The 18844-nt window shown below is 43.4% G+C and overlaps 1 protein-coding gene across 2 annotated transcripts; it reads right to left on the reverse strand.

Annotated features, from left to right (window-relative positions):
• Positions 1–217: 217 nt before the first annotated feature.
• On the reverse strand, positions 218–15456 carry CHKB (choline kinase beta). 2 transcript variants are annotated; one of them, XM_078859149.1, is made up of 13 exons: positions 15322–15445; positions 14965–15111; positions 11692–11943; positions 9519–9627; positions 9268–9381; positions 8875–9008; positions 7290–7394; positions 6634–6692; positions 6431–6515; positions 5526–5634; positions 4887–4993; positions 3950–4031; positions 218–3813 (listed from the first exon to the last, which is right to left on the reverse strand). In XM_078859149.1, the coding sequence occupies exons 2-13, from the start codon at positions 15036–15038 to the stop codon at positions 3754–3756; spliced, it is 1290 nt and encodes a 429-aa protein (XP_078715275.1). In that variant the 5' UTR covers positions 15039–15111; positions 15322–15445; the 3' UTR covers positions 218–3753. The 2 variants fall into 2 exon arrangements, with proteins under 2 accessions (XP_078715275.1, XP_078715274.1); XM_078859148.1 differs by having other exon boundaries at positions 14965–15456.
• Between the last annotated feature and the right edge of the window lie 3388 nt (positions 15457–18844).

Raw genomic sequence — 18844 nt, forward strand, 5'->3', positions numbered from 1 at the left:
AACCACCACCCACCACCAACAACCACCACCCACCACCAACAACCACCACCCACCACCAACAACCACCACCGCCCTTTTTTTCTTCACAACGCCGCGTTTTTGGCTTTCGCCTCCCACCACCTTGCATATCCACCTGGTGGCGCCCTTCTACGAAGCAAAATCAATCACTCCGGTAGAAATAAAACAACAACAAACATTGGCCGTGCTTTGGCTGAAATGTATATTCAACAAAGTTGACAGTTTACGGAATGTTCATCCTGTGCACACCATGAACAACACTGTACTGTCGTGGAACAATGCGTGTGCGTCTATTTGAAATGCAAATATTTAGCATGCACGTTTAAAATATTTGGTTTTGTCTATATTTGAATAAAGTATATACTGTGCATACACCATTAATACTGCCTAAATACACAGTGCGATCGTCTATCTGCCCATTCTGGTATAAAGATCATCAAGCTTGATTTAAAGCTTTCGTGACTGCAGGATTTGTTTTATTTTATTTCTAACTACGTGACTTTACCGAAAGAACCAAAGAGTATGATCATCAGGCTAATGTGTATAATTTGTTACAAGGAAGTAATAATGTAGAGGGTGGTGAGTTTGTATTCTAGGTTCATGCCTGTAATTATTTTTTTTCCAAAAATCCACCTTTTAATCCATTTGGTTTACAAAAATATGCGCTGTACACCTGCCAAACGAAACCATTTTCAGTCATCCGAATATTTATACTGGAGGAATCCGATGAGCAACAAAGCTCTTTACCACGGATGTCCAGTAGGGGCGGATCAGCCCACTGCTGGATCAAGTCTGCTCCATGAAGAATGCCCATGATGATCCTTTGACAATGGTATCTACATCACTCACAATCCATCTGCATTCTCTTTTAACGTTCAGTCAAGTTAGTGATTGATTTCCCTCCGATTACAAGACTCCTTTCACAGTACGTATGGCCAAAGAACGAATGTGCCCGTACCAATTAGATCTCGGAAGCTATGCCGGGTTGATCACCATGCACGACGATGGTGGTGTTGTAGGTTGCTCAGGGCTACGCTGTGAACAATGGGGGGCAGTGCAGAGTTGTTTTCACTGTGTACTGTTACTATGTTCCCACGTATTAGTTGCCCGCGTCTTGCAACCCACACTAATGAAAGAGAAAGTGTGGTGAAACAATCCCCGTGACCACGGCAGCATAGGGAGGGGCCTTCATCCAGCAGTTGGATTTACAAAAGAGCTGTAGATTTAACCCCACATTAACTCAACACATTCATCAATATTACTGCTTTAAAAGAAAGATAGATGACGTTTCGGGCAACGGCCCTACTGCAATTGTGCTTGTGGGCCACTGCCAACGCAGCATCTCAAAATAGCGTCTCATTTACAGGATATGGATTATATATGAGGTTCTCCTAACACGTTTCCCAGCCACGAATTATCTAAATAATAATGCCATTGAGTATCAAGACTTGATTACAAGAGGTGTTCCTGCCTATAAATGATTTGGCCAATTCCCAAAATGAGAGTTTGGCTTGGGAGAGGAAACCCGAAGGAATATATGTGTAAAAACCAACACATAACGAGGGGGATTACACACACATTGAGCACGTGCCTTTTCGCAAGACCACATTTGGCTAATATATAAGCCACGTTGAGTATCTAAAAATAAATGTAGGAAAACAATCACTAAGTTTTTATGAACATATGTACCGTGTGTAAAATCTTTAATCACCTAGGACAGCCTTCTGTGTGTTATTGCCCAGGCTAAATTATGAAATCATACATTATTGAAGCAAACATTTTGACTTGCCCAGATTTTAATGAACAGTAAAAGGTTTGTTTGGACAGGGCTTAATTGATATCATTAAACCAATGTAGAACGTATCACAATTGAATACGACTACTGAATTTAATTAGAGAATATATGTACAGTACATGTAAATCGGACACAATAATACTTGTGGATTTTATGAATTATAAAACAAAAATATGAGAATGCACCGTAAAGATGAAAGTAATGTTTAAGGAAATTGCTGACAGTCGGGAGTTAACACGGTATGTCGCATATCCACCTTATGATCAATTAACTGCCAGGGCAGTATGTGGACGTTTTGGCGGTACACCAATGCATCATACAGCAGTCTAAATTCAAAATCTGAACCGACATTCGTCTTTCGACTGCTTCGACATCGCGATAACCGATTTTGACGCAACACTACGCAACATTTTTTGACCAGGGTTTCGAATCGCCGAAAAAAAGATAATTCTTGTTAAAAATTGCTTTTTATATACCGCTCACCTGTGTACCGCCAATACGTTCATTTGTGCAACGTGCAACTTAGATTTTGTTTAATGTTCGCATCATAGTATTTTACCTTTCCACAGCCTCCAGCGAGTCAGATATACAACGTTGTATTGTAGGGTAAATGTTGATGGTTATTTTAAGTCAGTGTGTTAAGCAAATGTAAAATAGTTGAGATTATTTGTGATCGAAGCAGCAACTATCATTGAGCAGATAGTATATATTGAGCATAACTAACCAACATAATTGGCTGTACAGTTTCAGATTGTAAATAACAGATCCCATAGGGCTGCTCTTTCTTATCTATGAGCAATAATAGACATTTGGCCATGACACCCATAAATTATGTTTTTAACGTTTTTTCTTTATAAAATACACTTTTGGAATATATTTTTTACATGTAAGAGCACCTTTATCATTTACAGTATATACAACCTTTTAAAGAGAGATTTAGGTTATAAAAGGATTATGATCATTCTACGTAATTTCTTTATAAAATAGATGCTTTTGTTAATGCCCTACTGGATAAAGCCTCTCCACTGTTAATAGTTTGTTGAAACAAATATAAATGAGACTGCATGTGGTTGTGCTACATAGTTCTCTGATGTGCTTTAGGGTTTATACTGTGTTTGTTCGGCACGATGCCCTCCATTTCACTTCCCGAAGATGCTGGCAGCACAAAGAGTGGAACGTCGTACATCTTGCCGAACAACTCGCGGTACTGACCAAAAACACATCAGAGAACAAGAGCTGTAAATGCTCTTTCATTGTGTTCAAGCAACAAGTACGGTTGAGTATATGTCAGCCATTCTTAAACAACACGCGCAAGAACGGTGTAACTCACCAACACATTTAGTGTGCAAATAACTGTACAGCTTCCCAAATTCCAAAAGTTACAGATTCCAAAGGACTGGTCTGATCTATGAACTGTAATTAGTAGCATTTTGGACATGCCAAAATAGAAAACAAATTGTTTTAACCTTTCTATAAAAGCTATTAATAGGAATACATTATAGATATATAGATATTTTAACATGTAATTGCAGCTTGATCATTGGTATACAATATTGTAAGATAGACCGAAATAAAAATGATTTCGTCCTTCATTTATAATGCACTATCTCTTGTCACTCCACTCCTGGATGCAAGCCTCCCCACACCAAGTCAATCATGCAGGTCGTTGACCATACTGCACCATGCTGGTCATTGCAGGTTGCAGATTTGTTCAGATATTGCTCAACATTGATATTAGCCTTTAACCATTTCCAGACCTTCATCCAGCAGTGAACTGGCAAACATTTTTCTAGGGCAAGTTAAATTTTGGATTCGGGCTATGATTGCGATAAGGGAAAACTAAAAAAATAAAATGTCCATTTAACATTTATTTACACTGAAATAATTCCAATTACAGGCATACATTTATAACACACAGTGCTGTTTTTTCATAAAACACACTAGCCTTCCATGTCCCGCTTCTGTGTGAAGTACATCTTGAATCGATCTTGGGCATACTCCTGTAAACAATAATATTTCTACCATCAAGCTGTTTTTTTGAACAAGAACGTAAGTGAACTTCCAAAATAAATAAATAAAAGGTGCTAATTGCCAACAGTGCGGTTGCAAAGTGCCATACAGAATTGCTGCCCTTACCAAGTAACCAAAGGAGATGGACGACATCTTGGCCTGAAGGATTGCCCAGAGGCCCCAGTAGAAATGTGATGCCAGAGCGAACCTGCACGCGGTGCACAGGCGCACAAGAAGCAGTGAAGAGTTCAGGAGAGAGAAAAAAAAAGTGTTTGCAAATGTAACCAGGGTCACCCCAGAGGGGCTGGAAGCCCGGGGCGGAATGTCATGTGGAGCCCCTTTAAAAGTGAGAAAAATTTCGGTCCATCATGGGCTCTTCCTTTTTGTGAATCCCAGAGCTAATTGCTCATTTTGTTCCCCCCCCTGCCCATGCCCTGCCCCCCCCCCCGAACCTTAAACCCCCCACCTGTTCCCCCACCCATCCTCTGGGCAGCACTGCATTTAACGACTAATTCATGCAACTGTGATCACTACAACAGCACAGCAGATTAATCACATTGCTCATTCCAATAAAAGGATAACTGACTTAGAAGGAGAAAATAACTCAGCTTGAGCAATTAAACAAGTATCGGTACGTTCGTGTACAGCCCTTTTATTAATCCACTGCTGAAAGGGGAGCCTCCCCACACCACGTGGGGTTATTTGCCTATCCTTCACCAAGTTGAATCATTCATTTTCAATAGGGAAGAGTTTTCTCTTTCGTGACATGTGTTAATGATCTACACATCATTTTTGTTGCAGTAGCATCCTGATTATAACCATGGTAGAATGGAAGCTGTCAAGTGTAGCTTATCAAATCAACATGTGTTCATGTATATAAATTACATCAGGTTCATGAGCAGTGTACAGCTTTTGTAAGGATGCATGCATTTTTATCCATCCTAATAGTTTCCGACTACCAATAATTTGAAACAAATTACACTTATTCGATTAAAAAGGTGAAATGAAAACCAGTTAAATCAGCACCGACTCTGCTGGCTGTAATGTTCACGTGTACTCTCACCGATTCACTTCAAACAGCATCTGTGCTACATGCTTGTCAGATTGCGCTGCAGAAATGTTGTGTTCTCTCCCCTGGTTCTCCATGATGTAGTTCCTTAGGAAATGAGTCTGCGAGAGGTGAAAACAAAATTACAGGCCTGTCGAGACATCGCTTCTTCAAGTATCATATATTCTTAGGCTCACGGCATGCACATTGATGCACGTGTTTAATTATTCTTTTTCATTTTGTACATTTACGCAATTTGGATCTACGACACCAGCAGCCACCCCAGGCGCGACGCATTACCCACAACGATGTAAATAACCTCCTGAATTACATTCCTGAATCATGAGAATTCATCAAATTGTGAGACAGAAAATCATTATTTGCATATCTTTGATCAAATTTTTTAACAATTTCTGCGCTGTTGTAATGCGATAGCATTTTATTTTCTTCAGGAAAAATCCACTGAACCCCAAGAATAAATTGCGAGAGGGTTTAACAGTGGAACGTTGGGCCAATTACATTAATAATGAATCATTGTCAAACACTACAATCTGATGCAATAGAGTGCTAATTCGGCACAATGCCCGAGACGCAGAGTGAACGGCATACTTAAAGAATAGCAAATTGACAAAATGAAACGGTTCATCAGAGCACCTGCTGATCAAGAGTTGGGTACCGCTTCGCATTCGAATGAAAATAGGGCCAAGTGTCACAGGCGTAGTCATATATCCACTCACAGAAGTGGTTCCCAATGTCGAATCCCCTGTGAACGACACACACACACGATAAAGGTTAACCAACCGCATTCCCACAGATAATCCCCTCCACGTGCATGTCCTCTAAAGGTCTGAAGAGAGACATGCAGGCGTCAGTATTGATTACAAAGCATCCCCCCCTCTGCAGACAGTCCACCCCACACCCATATGTCACCTCCTGCTTTAAACCTGCCACGCAAGGCAGCTGGCCATGCATGCAATTTGCATTCATCAGTCGTATTCCGCTGGGACATGGGGAAACCTATTAAGCGGTCACTGAACAAATTCAATTGATTACCTCTTGCTTGACACAACTGCAATTCCACTATAATTTATTCCAGCGGTGGGCTTACTGTAATGATTTGGTTTGGGAAACTCGTTCAGAAGAACGGTTGCGATAAGTGGAGGGCAGAAGGGGCCTAGGAGGGTGCGATGCAAGGATGTGGTGGAATGACATGAGGATAGTGGATGTGACTGGAGAATAGACGCATACATTCATAACATTATTTACCCTTGTTAATGCTGCTAATTCTACATGTCAGGAGACGAAATAGAAGAACATATGGAGAGATAAAATCCCATAAGAGAATCCTATGTAATGGAACTTTATGCATGAAGAAAAATAAGTGGGCTTACCACGAACCTCTGGCACACAAAGCTAAATCAAGGTTACGTAGCAAGCTACATAATTGCCCTTTGTCAGCATATCGGTTTTAGCTGGGAGTCAAGCTGGTAATTAAGTTCTCCTAGACATGAAGCATTTGCAGAACACACACACACACACTCTGTGAAATGCAATCAAACCTGTAGTTATAGCTGCAGTATTCAAAGTCTATGATCATAAGCTTCTTGCTTTTCTCAGAGCTTTCGTCCAGGAGCAGAATATTTCCTGAAAATTAAGGAGGAGCTCTGCTCAGGTCATTTGCAAAGCAGATGTACTTCCCCACCCAATGATTTCGAATTTTTCATTTGTCCAAGACATCTGCATTACAGAAACAACGACTTACCTTCCTGACAGTCGTTGTGGCAAAACACAACTGGGGATGGTGTAGCGTTGAGAATATCTCTGAAAACACAAAATGACAAAGGAAAATGTACCCCCATTATTGGAACCTCATTTGCCAGTAGAAAAATATAATTGTTTTTTTTACCGTTTTATCTGGCAACAAAACTGACACCTTTTTTTTACAAAGAGTCATGTTTGCATTGATCACAATACCTGCAGTCGGAATGCAAACAAAAAACACAACTCTGATAATGTATGCACTGTCCTTGAAGTTGATTGGTCCACACCCGAGACAGCTTTCCTTCTGGTCCAATACCATGTAAGACTAGGTTCTCAGGAAATCTGTCTCGGGTGTGGACCAATCAACTTCAAGGACAGTGCATATCATTATCAGAGTTATCTTTTTTGTTTGCATTCCGACTGCAGGTATTGTGGTCCATGCAAACATGACTCCTTGTAAAAAAGGTGTCAGTTTTGTTGCCAGATAGAAGGGTAAAAAAACAATTATCATGTACCCCCATTATCTACAACGAGGCTTAAACTTTATAGAATAAAATACATAAATAGATGTTTCGCATTGTTGAAATCATGTAACAGAGCAACCGAACGAGAAAATTACTCTGCACGATTGTCCCGTATGCTTGCTTGCTCTTCTACCTTAATCTTTGTAGCTCATTTGGCAAGTCACAGGCAAGTAGGTCGTCATATTTCATCTTTTTGGAGCTCTCCGAGAAATCCAGTTTCATAACCTGCTTGAGGTACCTGCAAAGACAAAAACTAAAAGTAACCCAACCGTTGGCCAATTACGATTTGTGACAGCAGACTTTAACCAACACCCATGGTGGGCATTCCATGCTGTGATTAAGCCTACAATGATACATATAGTGTGTTTTTTGCAGATAAAGCTCATACTGAAAGCTTAAGGGCCGTGTAGTTGTTAAACATTCCCAGTGATCTGATGAATTGTCATTGCTGTATTTGGGGGTCACGATTCGACTTGAGAACATGTTCTGTTTGTCTTGTTCAACCCCCCCCCCCTCATGATATTTTTTCAGTTTTGTTCGCATCATAAACTATTTTGCTAAGCTATTTTTTTTTAACCAGGTAAGGCTCACCGAGCCATATAGCTCTTTTTCAGAAGCGACCCGGCCACAAATGATAGCACAATGAAGTCGCCTATCATGTGGAAATGTATAGCAGCCAAATACTCGAAATGCATGTTTCTAAATGTGGAGGGGAAAACCGGAGGAAATGCACGCGTCCACGAGAAGAACATGCAAACTCCAAATATACAGGTGTTGAGGAGCAGAGTGATGACGGGATGTCACACTCGCCTCGGGAGTAGTGACGTCATGTCCCCTCGGGGTATTTGAGGGGGGACCGGTGACATAGGCGAGGTCTTCGCCAGGGAACCGGGAACGTGAGCGGTGGGGAAGTGGGGGCCCAGGGTAAGGGAGAAATAGCACTAGGCTAGGGGGGGGCTACTTTACCCGGCTGGCCGAGTTGGATGAACCGTCGGTCAGCGCTGTGGGAAGAGCCCGTTAGCCTGGAAGGCGTCTGGATTTCCCAGTACCCTTCCCCTGGGGAGATTGAGCTTAGCCAGTGGCTTGTGTTAGCCCTTCCCAAAAGCTAGGCGAAATCCCTTAATAAACCGTTTGGTATCAGCCCCGACAACGTCTGCCTTCGTGTCGTGTTTCACACCTCAACGCAGGTATCAGAGTCGGTGTCGAACCCACGACTTCCGATATACCAGGCGAGGTAGTTAACACCTCGTCACAGTGGCGCCCCACGGTGGTAAGAGTGGGACATGAGCATCTACAATTCGCATAAGCTGTCTATTTATTTCACACGCACATCTTGATTCTGGTCTCGTGAGTTTAAAAAGTAATGTCAATCGATTAATTATTGTATCGTGACATGCCCCTATGCTTTACATAGCAAGTTTGGTGAGTTGGGTGCAGTTTATGCCATTGTGTTGTGTTTATGGTTGAGTTCATCCAAGATAAAGGATGATTCGACAGTGGTGTTAAAGCGACAGGTCATATTTTTTGGAAGACAATAATGAGCATTATTATTTTATAATTTTATAATTATTCTATCTACGTGACTTTACCGAAAGACCCAAAGAGTAATAATGAACATATTTTGGCAAGACATGACTAAATAATAACATTCATAAGCATAACAAGAACGATGAGTCATTACCATTGATAATAATTTAATCAGCAACACAAATGATTACCTTTCTATGCTCTCATACAGCCACTTGGGTTCCTTGTTGAGGGGCACTTTCATAGAATGAAACTGTGCCATCTTGCACGCAATCAGTGCCGATAAGTCTGGGTCCCTGAGATCCACGCAGCTGAGTCGCTTACTCTTTAATGAAAGAAAAAAAATACGGTTTAGTTTGTGGACAGCATAGGTCGGAAAACGTCTCGATATTAAAGTCATCATATGGAAACATCAACACGTAAATGCCATAAAGAATTGGAGAGCTATTACCAACAACCCTTGGATTCAGAAAACTCCATGTGCTGGAAATGGATGAAGACACATGCCATGGGAATGCTGTTGTTGCTTCCTTGGTTGTTTTCATTCAAGTTGTTGGACCGCTGTCATGGGTGGACATTCGTACCGGTATGAACTCTTCCAGCCGGCCCTCTGGAAAGACCCCGTACAGTGCAGGTCCCAGCTTCCTTTCGGCCAACGTGGCAAACATTACACTCTCCAACACAAGCGAACGAGGATCCTGCACCCACACATTCACAGCACAAGGTACATGTGGTATTTGTGAACTTTTAATTGGATTGAGTACAACCTCTTGCCAATCGGTACCACCGTGTATATATGTGTGTGTAAGCACGTGACCACACGTTAGGGCCCCACCTGCAGAATGGCTCCGTACATGCGCAGGAGGACTTGCCGTGGCTCCCCTCCCATGCTTGGCACATCAGAACGCAGCATGCACGTGTACAGCAGGTTACTCAATCCACCACTGTGCGATGACATGGGATGAGAGAAAAGAGCATTCACAAATGTGTAGTGACATGGAATGGGTCACTACGTAGCATAGCGTGGGTTTCTGGCAGAGAAGGGGATTTGCAGTTGCAGCAGCACTCTCTGTCAGAGGTCATGTGATGTAGGGGAAATGTTACAGAGGGGGCACGTGAAGTAAGCCCGGGAACCCGCTAGTAGGTTCTAGAAGGGGGGCGTGGCTGGGGCAGAGCGAGGCCACGCTGGGAGGATAAAAGGGGACCCCGAACGAAGGCTCAGGGCTGTCACCTGGAGTGGGATCCCGTCGTGCTGGTGGAGACTCCGTCTACATCTTCACCTTCTTGGCGTCGTCAGTCAGGCAGTCTGCCAGCTGTCCTGACTGGGAGCTGTAGTTGCTTATTGTGGACAGTGAAGGCTGTTAATAAATAGAGTGCCTCCTACTCCTAGTATCTCTGAGTGCATCACGACAAATGTCAATTGAAAAACACAAGTGATGGTACTGAATACTTTACAGGCACAGCCATATCTTGTGGCCATCTTTGCTGATGAGATGTTAACCTCCTCGTCTGGTGTACAGGAGGCTGTGGGTTCGATCATGACCTCGATGCCTGTATATTTGGAGTTTGCATGTTTTCCCCGTAGTTGCATGGATTTTTTTTCCGAGTCCTCTGGTTTTTCCCTCCACATTTAGAAATATCTGTTTAAAGTATTTGGCTGCTATAAATTTCCACATGATAAGCCATTTCGTAGAGCTATTATTTGTGGTTAGGTCACATCTGAACAAGAGCTATAGAGCTCAGTGGGCCATACTTGGTAAAATAAAAAAAAATTGTTTCGTTTAACTCTCTCTCATCACTTTATCTGTCTCTATCTCAATGCAGCCATTTAGAGTTCCAGATGTAATTCACGGATAGCCAAAATAGCAAGTGCATGAATAATGAGGGAATTTTGCATGAAGAATAAAGTCATAATTTACAGCCCTTTGCCAATCCAAAACGAAGGCTTACCCACACCATGCTGGTCTTGGGGATTGTTTAACTATATTTCACCATGCTGGTCAGTGCTGACTGGTGGACCAGGACCGGTTCAGATTTCACTCGTCGCTCATATCAGCCGTAGCTGGGAATTGCTGGGTTTGGAACACGGTGCACAAATCACTCCACCACCGCTCCACCATTTTGTTTCAAGTGAGAACTTAACAGTCAAGGAAAGCCAAGTTTGTGCAAGATATATATTGCATTCAAGGTTATTCAAAGATTCAAGAAATGAAATTCAATTAATAAAAAATACCTATTCTATAGGTGTGTGGTCATAAGATTGAGTGAAATAGTCTAGAAGTAGTGACAATTGGGTTTTTATTTTTAACCTGAAATGTGCGTAATATATGCCCTGAGACTCGCTTGTGAATGGGCCCTAGACCCCCACGGATAACCTGGGACTCATTTAGTGAAGGGCCTCCTGTGGATGTCCTCAAACTGACTGGTGCTGACCTTGCTGCCCCAGCTGTTCCTGGGGATCATTCTTGGTGCTAAGCCCTGGTGCTTCATCTCCGTCTGTGCTGAGATTGTATTCTCTTTCACCTCCCTTCCACGTTTCCCTGCCGTGACCACCAATCTCCCATCCCACCAACTTCTACCTGAATGTATTTTTTGTTTCTCCCATTTTAGTAAACTATATTGAGCTGTACTCTTAGTTTCTTCGGTAAAGTCACGTAGGTAAAAAATGAAATAAAAATTAATAAAAATAAAAGAAATAAAATATTTTTATTCTTTTATTTTTATTATTATTATTATTATTTTATTTGTATAAATTTTTATTTCATTTTTTACCTACGTGACTTTACCGAAAAAAACTAACAGTATGAATCCTTGCAGTCACGAAAGCTTCAAATCTAGATTTATATTGAGCTGCGATTGCACTTAGATGCGATATAGATTGAAAGAGTTGCTGTTGTTGTTTCTGAATGATAAGAACTTTGTTGCGATATGTAATCACTAGCAGTGGCGCTATTTCATAGTTGTAATACATTTGATGAAAAATAGTGAGTATGTGAGGCTTCAATTACGTGACAACGCTGATGATGAAGTCATCCTCGCTGATGTGTTTCCACGTCCCAGCGAGATATTCCCGGCAGCACTCGTACGCCCAGCGTCGCATCTCGGGCGATACCTCCGATCGGAGGTTGAGCTGTGCTTTCTGCGCAGCGACCGCCTTCATACATATTCCATCGCCGGTCACTTTATCCTTGTCGGAAAAAATATCCCGACAGCTTCTTGAGCAAGTTCTTGAAATGTGCAGGCTCCTTACATTCCCACACCTGCCAAACACATTAGGCACAGCTGTCAGAAGATGGATGTTCTTGTCAGACCAACTAAATTCTATCGTACAATAAACATTGCGTTGTTTTAAAGATAACTGCTAAATTCTTGATAAGCATGCACATTGCAAATATGGTTTGACATTAATGGAGGGGGAACATTACAGATTAAATTTACACTTTAAAGCAAAAAAAATCCATAAAATACCTAATCTATATATTACTAAGTTAAAAGTAGTTCTGGTAAATTTAAATATCATTGCCAAAATGTAAAAACAACATACTTCACGACTGCATTGATGTGGCTAAGGTGAATAATTTGATACTAAATTGTAATCCATTGGGTACACAAACAGATACACCACTATTATATTTGTTTAAAATGTGCAATTTAATCTACAGCCCCGCATAACTAATGATCAATGGACGACTGTGCTTTATTCATCGGTAGTAAACTGAGTGGCACTGAGTCTCAGCATTGAAAGCATGGTGCAAAAGGTCGCCATTTGTCGTAAGCACATTGGAAATATCTGCCCCTTACCCAACTGTGTAAATAATTCCTATTCCACATCCCCAGGTTATCTCGGGCAACTTTTTCTAAGATGTTTTGCTAAATATGTATAGCCGTCTTTCGATCCACTGCTGGACCAAGACCTCCCCATTTCGCATGGGTTGAGGGAGTCGTTTGACCATGTCATCATGCCGGTCAGTGTGGCTCGAAGCTGGTGAGCACAAATGTGGGAGCACAGAAACAAAGCACAACAATGCATATCGAGACACAGCTCTATGTATCCACCACCACATAGCTCCACGGCACTGTGATGATCTGTTTGTGCACATTGGTCACCCACGCTCGACCCGGTGTGGGCTTTCAAGAGAACTTTGAAATGCGTTCACAGTGCAATGTCCTGGAATGTTCTGTTAGCAGTGCATATCTGGTAAACAGCAGATAAGAGGCAGATGTCAGTGTTACTGTTGTTTGTCAAAAGCCAGATGTAGTACTGTACAGTACTTTGGACCCCCGATACATTCACAGACCGAAAGTAAATTTGGAATGCATTAATTGTTGGTAGGTTTGTGACTTGGCATGCATATATCAACGTATGCATGCAGTCCTATGCTTCAAATCATTTACAATTACCAGCACAACGAGTATGGTTAAGAATTACAATATGTGTCATTTATCTGGGAAAGTCCCATTGGCTCTCAAGGGATGCTTGACTGCCTTCCCAGTCCAAAGTTCGGAAATTTGCCCGGATAATAGTTCACACCTCAATCACTTTGCCTTAGTAGTAGTTTACATTTTTTTATTGCAGTGTATAATCCCGTGCTGTAGGTAGAGCTCGTGTACTATAATAATTTACAGCTCCTTATCAATCCACTGCTGGATGAAGGCCTCCCCTTCACGCTGTGAGGGTCACGGGGAAGAGGGGTTAAAATCGATTTCGCCACTGTTGATCTTTGCTGGGAATCGAACTCTGGTGACCACCGTATTACCCTCACTCAGTGCACTGTACTGTAATACACACGTATTCTACATTATACGTGATATATGTCCCATGTCCTCTAATCTAAGAAGTCTTCCAAAGTTGGGCTTCAAGGTAAATTATTAGAACGAAAGTCATGCTGCAGTTCGCTACACAACCAACAACATCTGTTGCAGAGACATAACTAAGTGGAGTGTTACGTGAGTGAGGATCGGGATTAAAATGATGACGCTAAACGGCTTTTGGAAAATGTAGAAATGAAAAGCAACATTACCAGCGTGTCTAAATAAAAGTGTTTTAGCCTGGGCATTAATGAAGAGAATGAGAATACTGCTGCAGTGTTTGTTACACGTGACCTGTTCTATGGTCTGGACAATTTCAAAGTCTCGACAAAAGAAAACTGAAAGCAACAGAAATTCGTTTTTTTTAAGGATGTTCAAAAATGCCACGGACAATCATAAGACGAGTGACATCAATGTATTTCGGATTGTAGCAGTACTGGAAGAAAATAAATAAGACTAATTTGAGAAAGGCAACGTTATATTTATCTCGGACATGCAATGAGCAAACAAGAGATTGAATTAGTTTTTTTTTACCGACAACATTATCGGTACAACTGGAAGCCAAGAGATACTCTTAAATTACGTAACTATTTTGAACTGGATGAAACTGGGAGCATTTGATGCAAAGTCATTGAGTATTATCATATATTGGTTGCTGTTGTTTTCGTAATGTTTGCCGTTGTAACTTGCTGACCCGCCAATACTGGACATCTCTGAACAAGAGCTTCGTGGATCTACGGATTCCTCCAAGTCTAAATAAAGATTCTGACTCTGAAACAGCAGGAAATGTCAAGATCGCCGACATCTCTGAGATAAGTGCATGGCACAGAGCTACCATGTGAACAGAGATGCCACGTGAACAGAGATTTCATGTAAATAGAGATGCCATGTAGGCAGAGATGCAATGTGAACAAGAGATACCATGTATTTCGATTTAAAGCGTTCGTGACTGCAGGGATTCATCTTCTTGGTTCTTTCGGTAAAGTCACGTAGAAGGAAAATAATAAAATAATAAAAATACAAAATAATTATTATATTATAATATTTTTATTTTATTAAGTAAAATTTTTATTATTTTATTATTTTCCTTCTACGTGACTTTACCGAAAGAACCAAGAAGAAGACACCATGTACACAGACATGCAATGTGAACAAGAGATGCCGTGTACACAGACATGCAACGTACACGCGTAAACAGAATCAAACGAATTAACTCGCGGCAAATAATCACAGCACACTTACTCTGTGTTTAGCACAGCATTAGGCAGGAGTTATTCAAACCACCAAAACACCCACACACACACAGGCGGGCGCGGGGAGGGAGGGAGGCAGGCTCTCTGAATAACTTTGTCAACCGGCACGAGTGACACCGCACATCCCAAATCGCAATGCTCGCGACGCCGAGCAAACACGAAGGCTGTCCAAACAAACAAACAAACACTAAAAGAATCGAGTGAATAGAGGCGACAGACCTGACGTGATGAGTTCGCCTCGGCCTCAGAATTCTTGCTGCTCGCACAGCGGCGCGTGCCATCGCCTCGATCATCTTTAAAGCGCAAACGCAGCGCCCTCGTTCAAAAGGGGCCACCACCCCCGTTGACACCGTGGAGATCTCGCTGCTGCACTCGAAACGACAGTGAACAGGGGGAGGGGGAGGACAACCCGAGGCTATTTTGACTTCTCATACGCAAGGAGTGCGATTTAGGGGGTGGGGTGGGTGGGATGATGCGGCCGGCACGTGCGAACACGTGCCCGCTCAGCCGAGTTAAAGGGCTCGATCCAGAGGAGGTCTCTTCCCACATCGCGCCGCGCGACTTTTGGACCATTACGTCGTAACTTGCGTCGGCGTGCCACTCGTAAATGGCCCTTCTTATCTCTCGCGCGGCACGGGCTAACGACGGGTCGCTTGCCGTGTACGCTGCTGTTGCTGTTGCTGCTGGAGAAAAGAGTGTGAACGAATGAGTGAGAGATGGAGGCGGGGAGCTGGAGAGTGAGAGAGAGTGGGAGCCGGAGAGTGAGTGAGAGAGTGAGTGAGAGTGAGTGAGAGAGTGAGAGTGAGTGAGAGAGAGAGTGAGTAAGTGAGAGTGAGTGAGAGAGTGAGTAAGTGAGTGAGAGTGAGAGTGAGTGAGAGAGAGTGTGACAGAGTGAGTGAATGAGAGCTGGAGAGTGAGAGAGTGAGTGAGAGTGAGAGAGTGAGTGAGAGTGAGTGAGTGAGAGAGTAAGTGAGAGTGAGTAAGTGAGGGTGAGTGAGAGTGAGTGAGAGTGAGTGAGAGAGAGTGTGACAGAGTGAGTGAATGAGAACTGGAGAGTGAGAGAGTGAGTGATAGAGTGAATGAGTGAGAGAGTGAGTGAGTGAGTGAATCAGTGAGAGAGTGAGAGAGTGAGTAAGTGAGAGTGAGTGAGAGTGAGTGAGAGTTGGAGGGGGAGAGTGAGAGAGTGAGAGAGTGTGACAGAGTGAGTGAATGAGAGCTGGAGAGTGAGAGAGTGAGTGAGAGTGAGTAAGTGAGGGTGAGTGAGAGTGAGTGAGAGAGAGTGTGACAGAGTGAGTGAATGAGAGCTGGAGAGTGAGAGAGTGAGTGATAGAGTGAATGAGTGAGAGAGTGAGTGAGAGAGTGAATCAGTGAGAGAGTGAGAGTGTGAGTGAGTGAGAGTGAGTGAGTGAGAGGGTGAGTGAGTGAGAGCTGGAGAGTGAGTGAGAGTGAGTGAGTGAGAGTTGGAGGGGGAGAGTGAGAGAGTGAGTGAGTGAGATAGAGTGAGTGAGTGAATGAGTGAGTGAGAGAGTGAGTGAGTGAGTAAGAGCTGGAGAGTGGGTGAGTGAGAGAATGAGTGAATGAGAGACAGTGAGAGGGTGAGAGCTGGAGAGTGAGTGAGAGTGGGAGCCGGAGAGTGAGTGAGAGAGTGAGTGAGAGTGAGTGAGAGAGTGACAGAGTGAGTGAATGAGAGCTGGAGAGTGAGAGAGTGAGTGAGAGTGAGAGAGTGAGAGTGAGTGAGTGAGAGAGTGAGTAAGTGAGGGTGAGTGAGAGTGAGTGAGAGAGAGTGTGACAGAGTGAGTGAATGAGAGCTGGAGAGTGAGAGAGTGAGTGATAGAGTGAATGAGTGAGAGAGTGAGTGAGAGAGTGAATCAGTGAGAGAGTGAGAGTGTGAGTGAGTGAGAGTGAGTGAGTGAGAGGGTGAGTGAGTGAGAGCTGGAGAGTGAGTGAGAGTGAGTGAGTGAGAGTTGGAGGGGGAGAGTGAGAGAGTGAGTGAGTGAGATAGAGTGAGTGAGTGAATGAGTGAGAGAGTGAGTGAGTGAGTAAGAGCTGGAGAGTGGGTGAGTGAGAGAATGAGTGAATGAGAGACAGTGAGAGGGTGAGAGCTGGAGAGTGAGTGAGAGTGGGAGCCGGAGAGTGAGTGAGAGAGTGAGTGAGAGTGAGTGAGAGAGTGACAGAGTGAGTGAATGAGAGCTGGAGAGTGAGAGAGTGAGTGAGAGTGAGAGAGTGAGAGTGAGTGAGTGAGAGAGTGAGTAAGTGAGGGTGAGTGAGAGTGAGTGAGAGAGAGTGTGACAGAGTGAGTGAATGAGAGCTGGAGAGTGAGAGAGTGAGTGATAGAGTGAATGAGTGAGAGAGTGAATCAGTGAGAGAGTGAGAGTGTGAGTGAGTGAGAGTGAGTGAGTGAGAGGGTGAGTGAGTGAGAGCTGGAGAGTGAGTGAGAGTGAGTGAGTGAGAGTTGGAGGGGGAGAGTGAGAGAGTGAGTGAGTGAGATAGAGTGAGTGAGTGAATGAGTGAGAGAGTGAGTGAGTGAGTAAGAGCTGGAGAGTGGGTGAGTGAGAGAATGAGTGAATGAGAGACAGTGAGAGGGTGAGAGCTGGAGAGTGAGTGAGAGTGGGAGCCGGAGAGTGAGTGAGAGAGTGAGTGAGAGTGAGTGAGAGAGTGACAGAGTGAGTGAATGAGAGCTGGAGAGTGAGAGAGTGAGTGAGAGTGAGAGAGTGAGAGTGAGTGAGTGAGAGAGTGAGTAAGTGAGGGTGAGTGAGAGTGAGTGAGAGAGAGTGTGACAGAGTGAGTGAATGAGAGCTGGAGAGTGAGAGAGTGAGTGATAGAGTGAATGAGTGAGAGAGTGAGTGAGAGAGTGAATCAGTGAGAGAGTGAGAGTGTGAGTGAGTGAGAGTGAGTGAGTGAGAGGGTGAATGAGTGAGAGCTGGAGAGTGAGTGAGAGTGAGTGAGTGAGAGTTGGAGGGGGAGAGTGAGAGAGTGAGTGAGTGAGATAGAGTGAGTGAGTGAATGAGTGAGAGAGTGAGTGAGTGAGTAAGAGCTGGAGAGTGGGTGAGTGAGAGAATGAGTGAATGAGAGACAGTGAGAGGGTGAGAGCTGGAGAGTGAGTGAGAGTCGGAGAGAGATGACGTGAACACAACACACCCCCAACCCCCCTAAGCCACCACACCACCCGTCAGCCCGAACCCAGTGAGAGCATGAAAACACCCGAGCGAGCCAACTCCTCACACACGCACCCACCCATCACACCACCACGCCACCATCTGTCACGAAGGCAAAATATCCCCCCCCGTTATAGCCTTGACAGACTGTAGGGGCAAGTGCTGTTAGCGAGCACATGTGGGGCCGTCCATAAATGACGTCACGCACCTGGGGGGGGGGGGGGGTCAGACATTTGTGACGATGTGTGACGAGGGGGGGGGGTGAGAAATGTGACGTCACATCAAAATGCGCAGCTTTAAATAAATATAGACAACACGTTCTACGTAATTAAATAGACTTTTTTTATATAAATGTTTTCTACTACAACATCAGAGTGCAGCGCCACATTAAATACGCACTACAATGACAATAGTTTAAAGAGATTTGAAGCATGTTTGTTTTGGGGGGGGATGGGCAGAGCTTTGTGACGTCATATTTGAGGGGGGGGGGTCTGACTTTTTGTGACGCCGTGTGACGAAGGGGGTGGGGGGTCAAAAATCGTCCAAAATCGCGTGACGTCATTTATGGACGGCCGCCTTTGACTCCCCAGTGGCGATGTTTACTACACAGCGCAGCAGGTAGTACTCATTTGAGGCCGAGTCGATCTAGAGGAAGGCGGCCCATGACCGGTTCAGATAAATCGTCGCTGGTGTCGACCCTGAGCGAGAGTTGAACTCGGGTCGCCGGGTTCATAATGGGGCTGAACGATGAATCGATTTCAAATCGAAATCGCAATTTGAAACAATGCGATTAGCAAACCTCAAAGGCTGCGATTTTTTGCGATTTGAAAAGTCCGATTACTTTCTTATTGGAATTGTTTTATTTTTTTATTATTATAACTTTTTTTTATTTAACTTAATTGTTCTATGTTTGATTGTTATATTTCAATTAAATATTTGAATAA

This window comes from Lampetra fluviatilis, chromosome 8 (genome assembly GCF_964198595.1).
Source record: "Lampetra fluviatilis chromosome 8, kcLamFluv1.1, whole genome shotgun sequence".
Lineage (NCBI taxonomy): Eukaryota > Metazoa > Chordata > Hyperoartia > Petromyzontiformes > Petromyzontidae > Lampetra > Lampetra fluviatilis.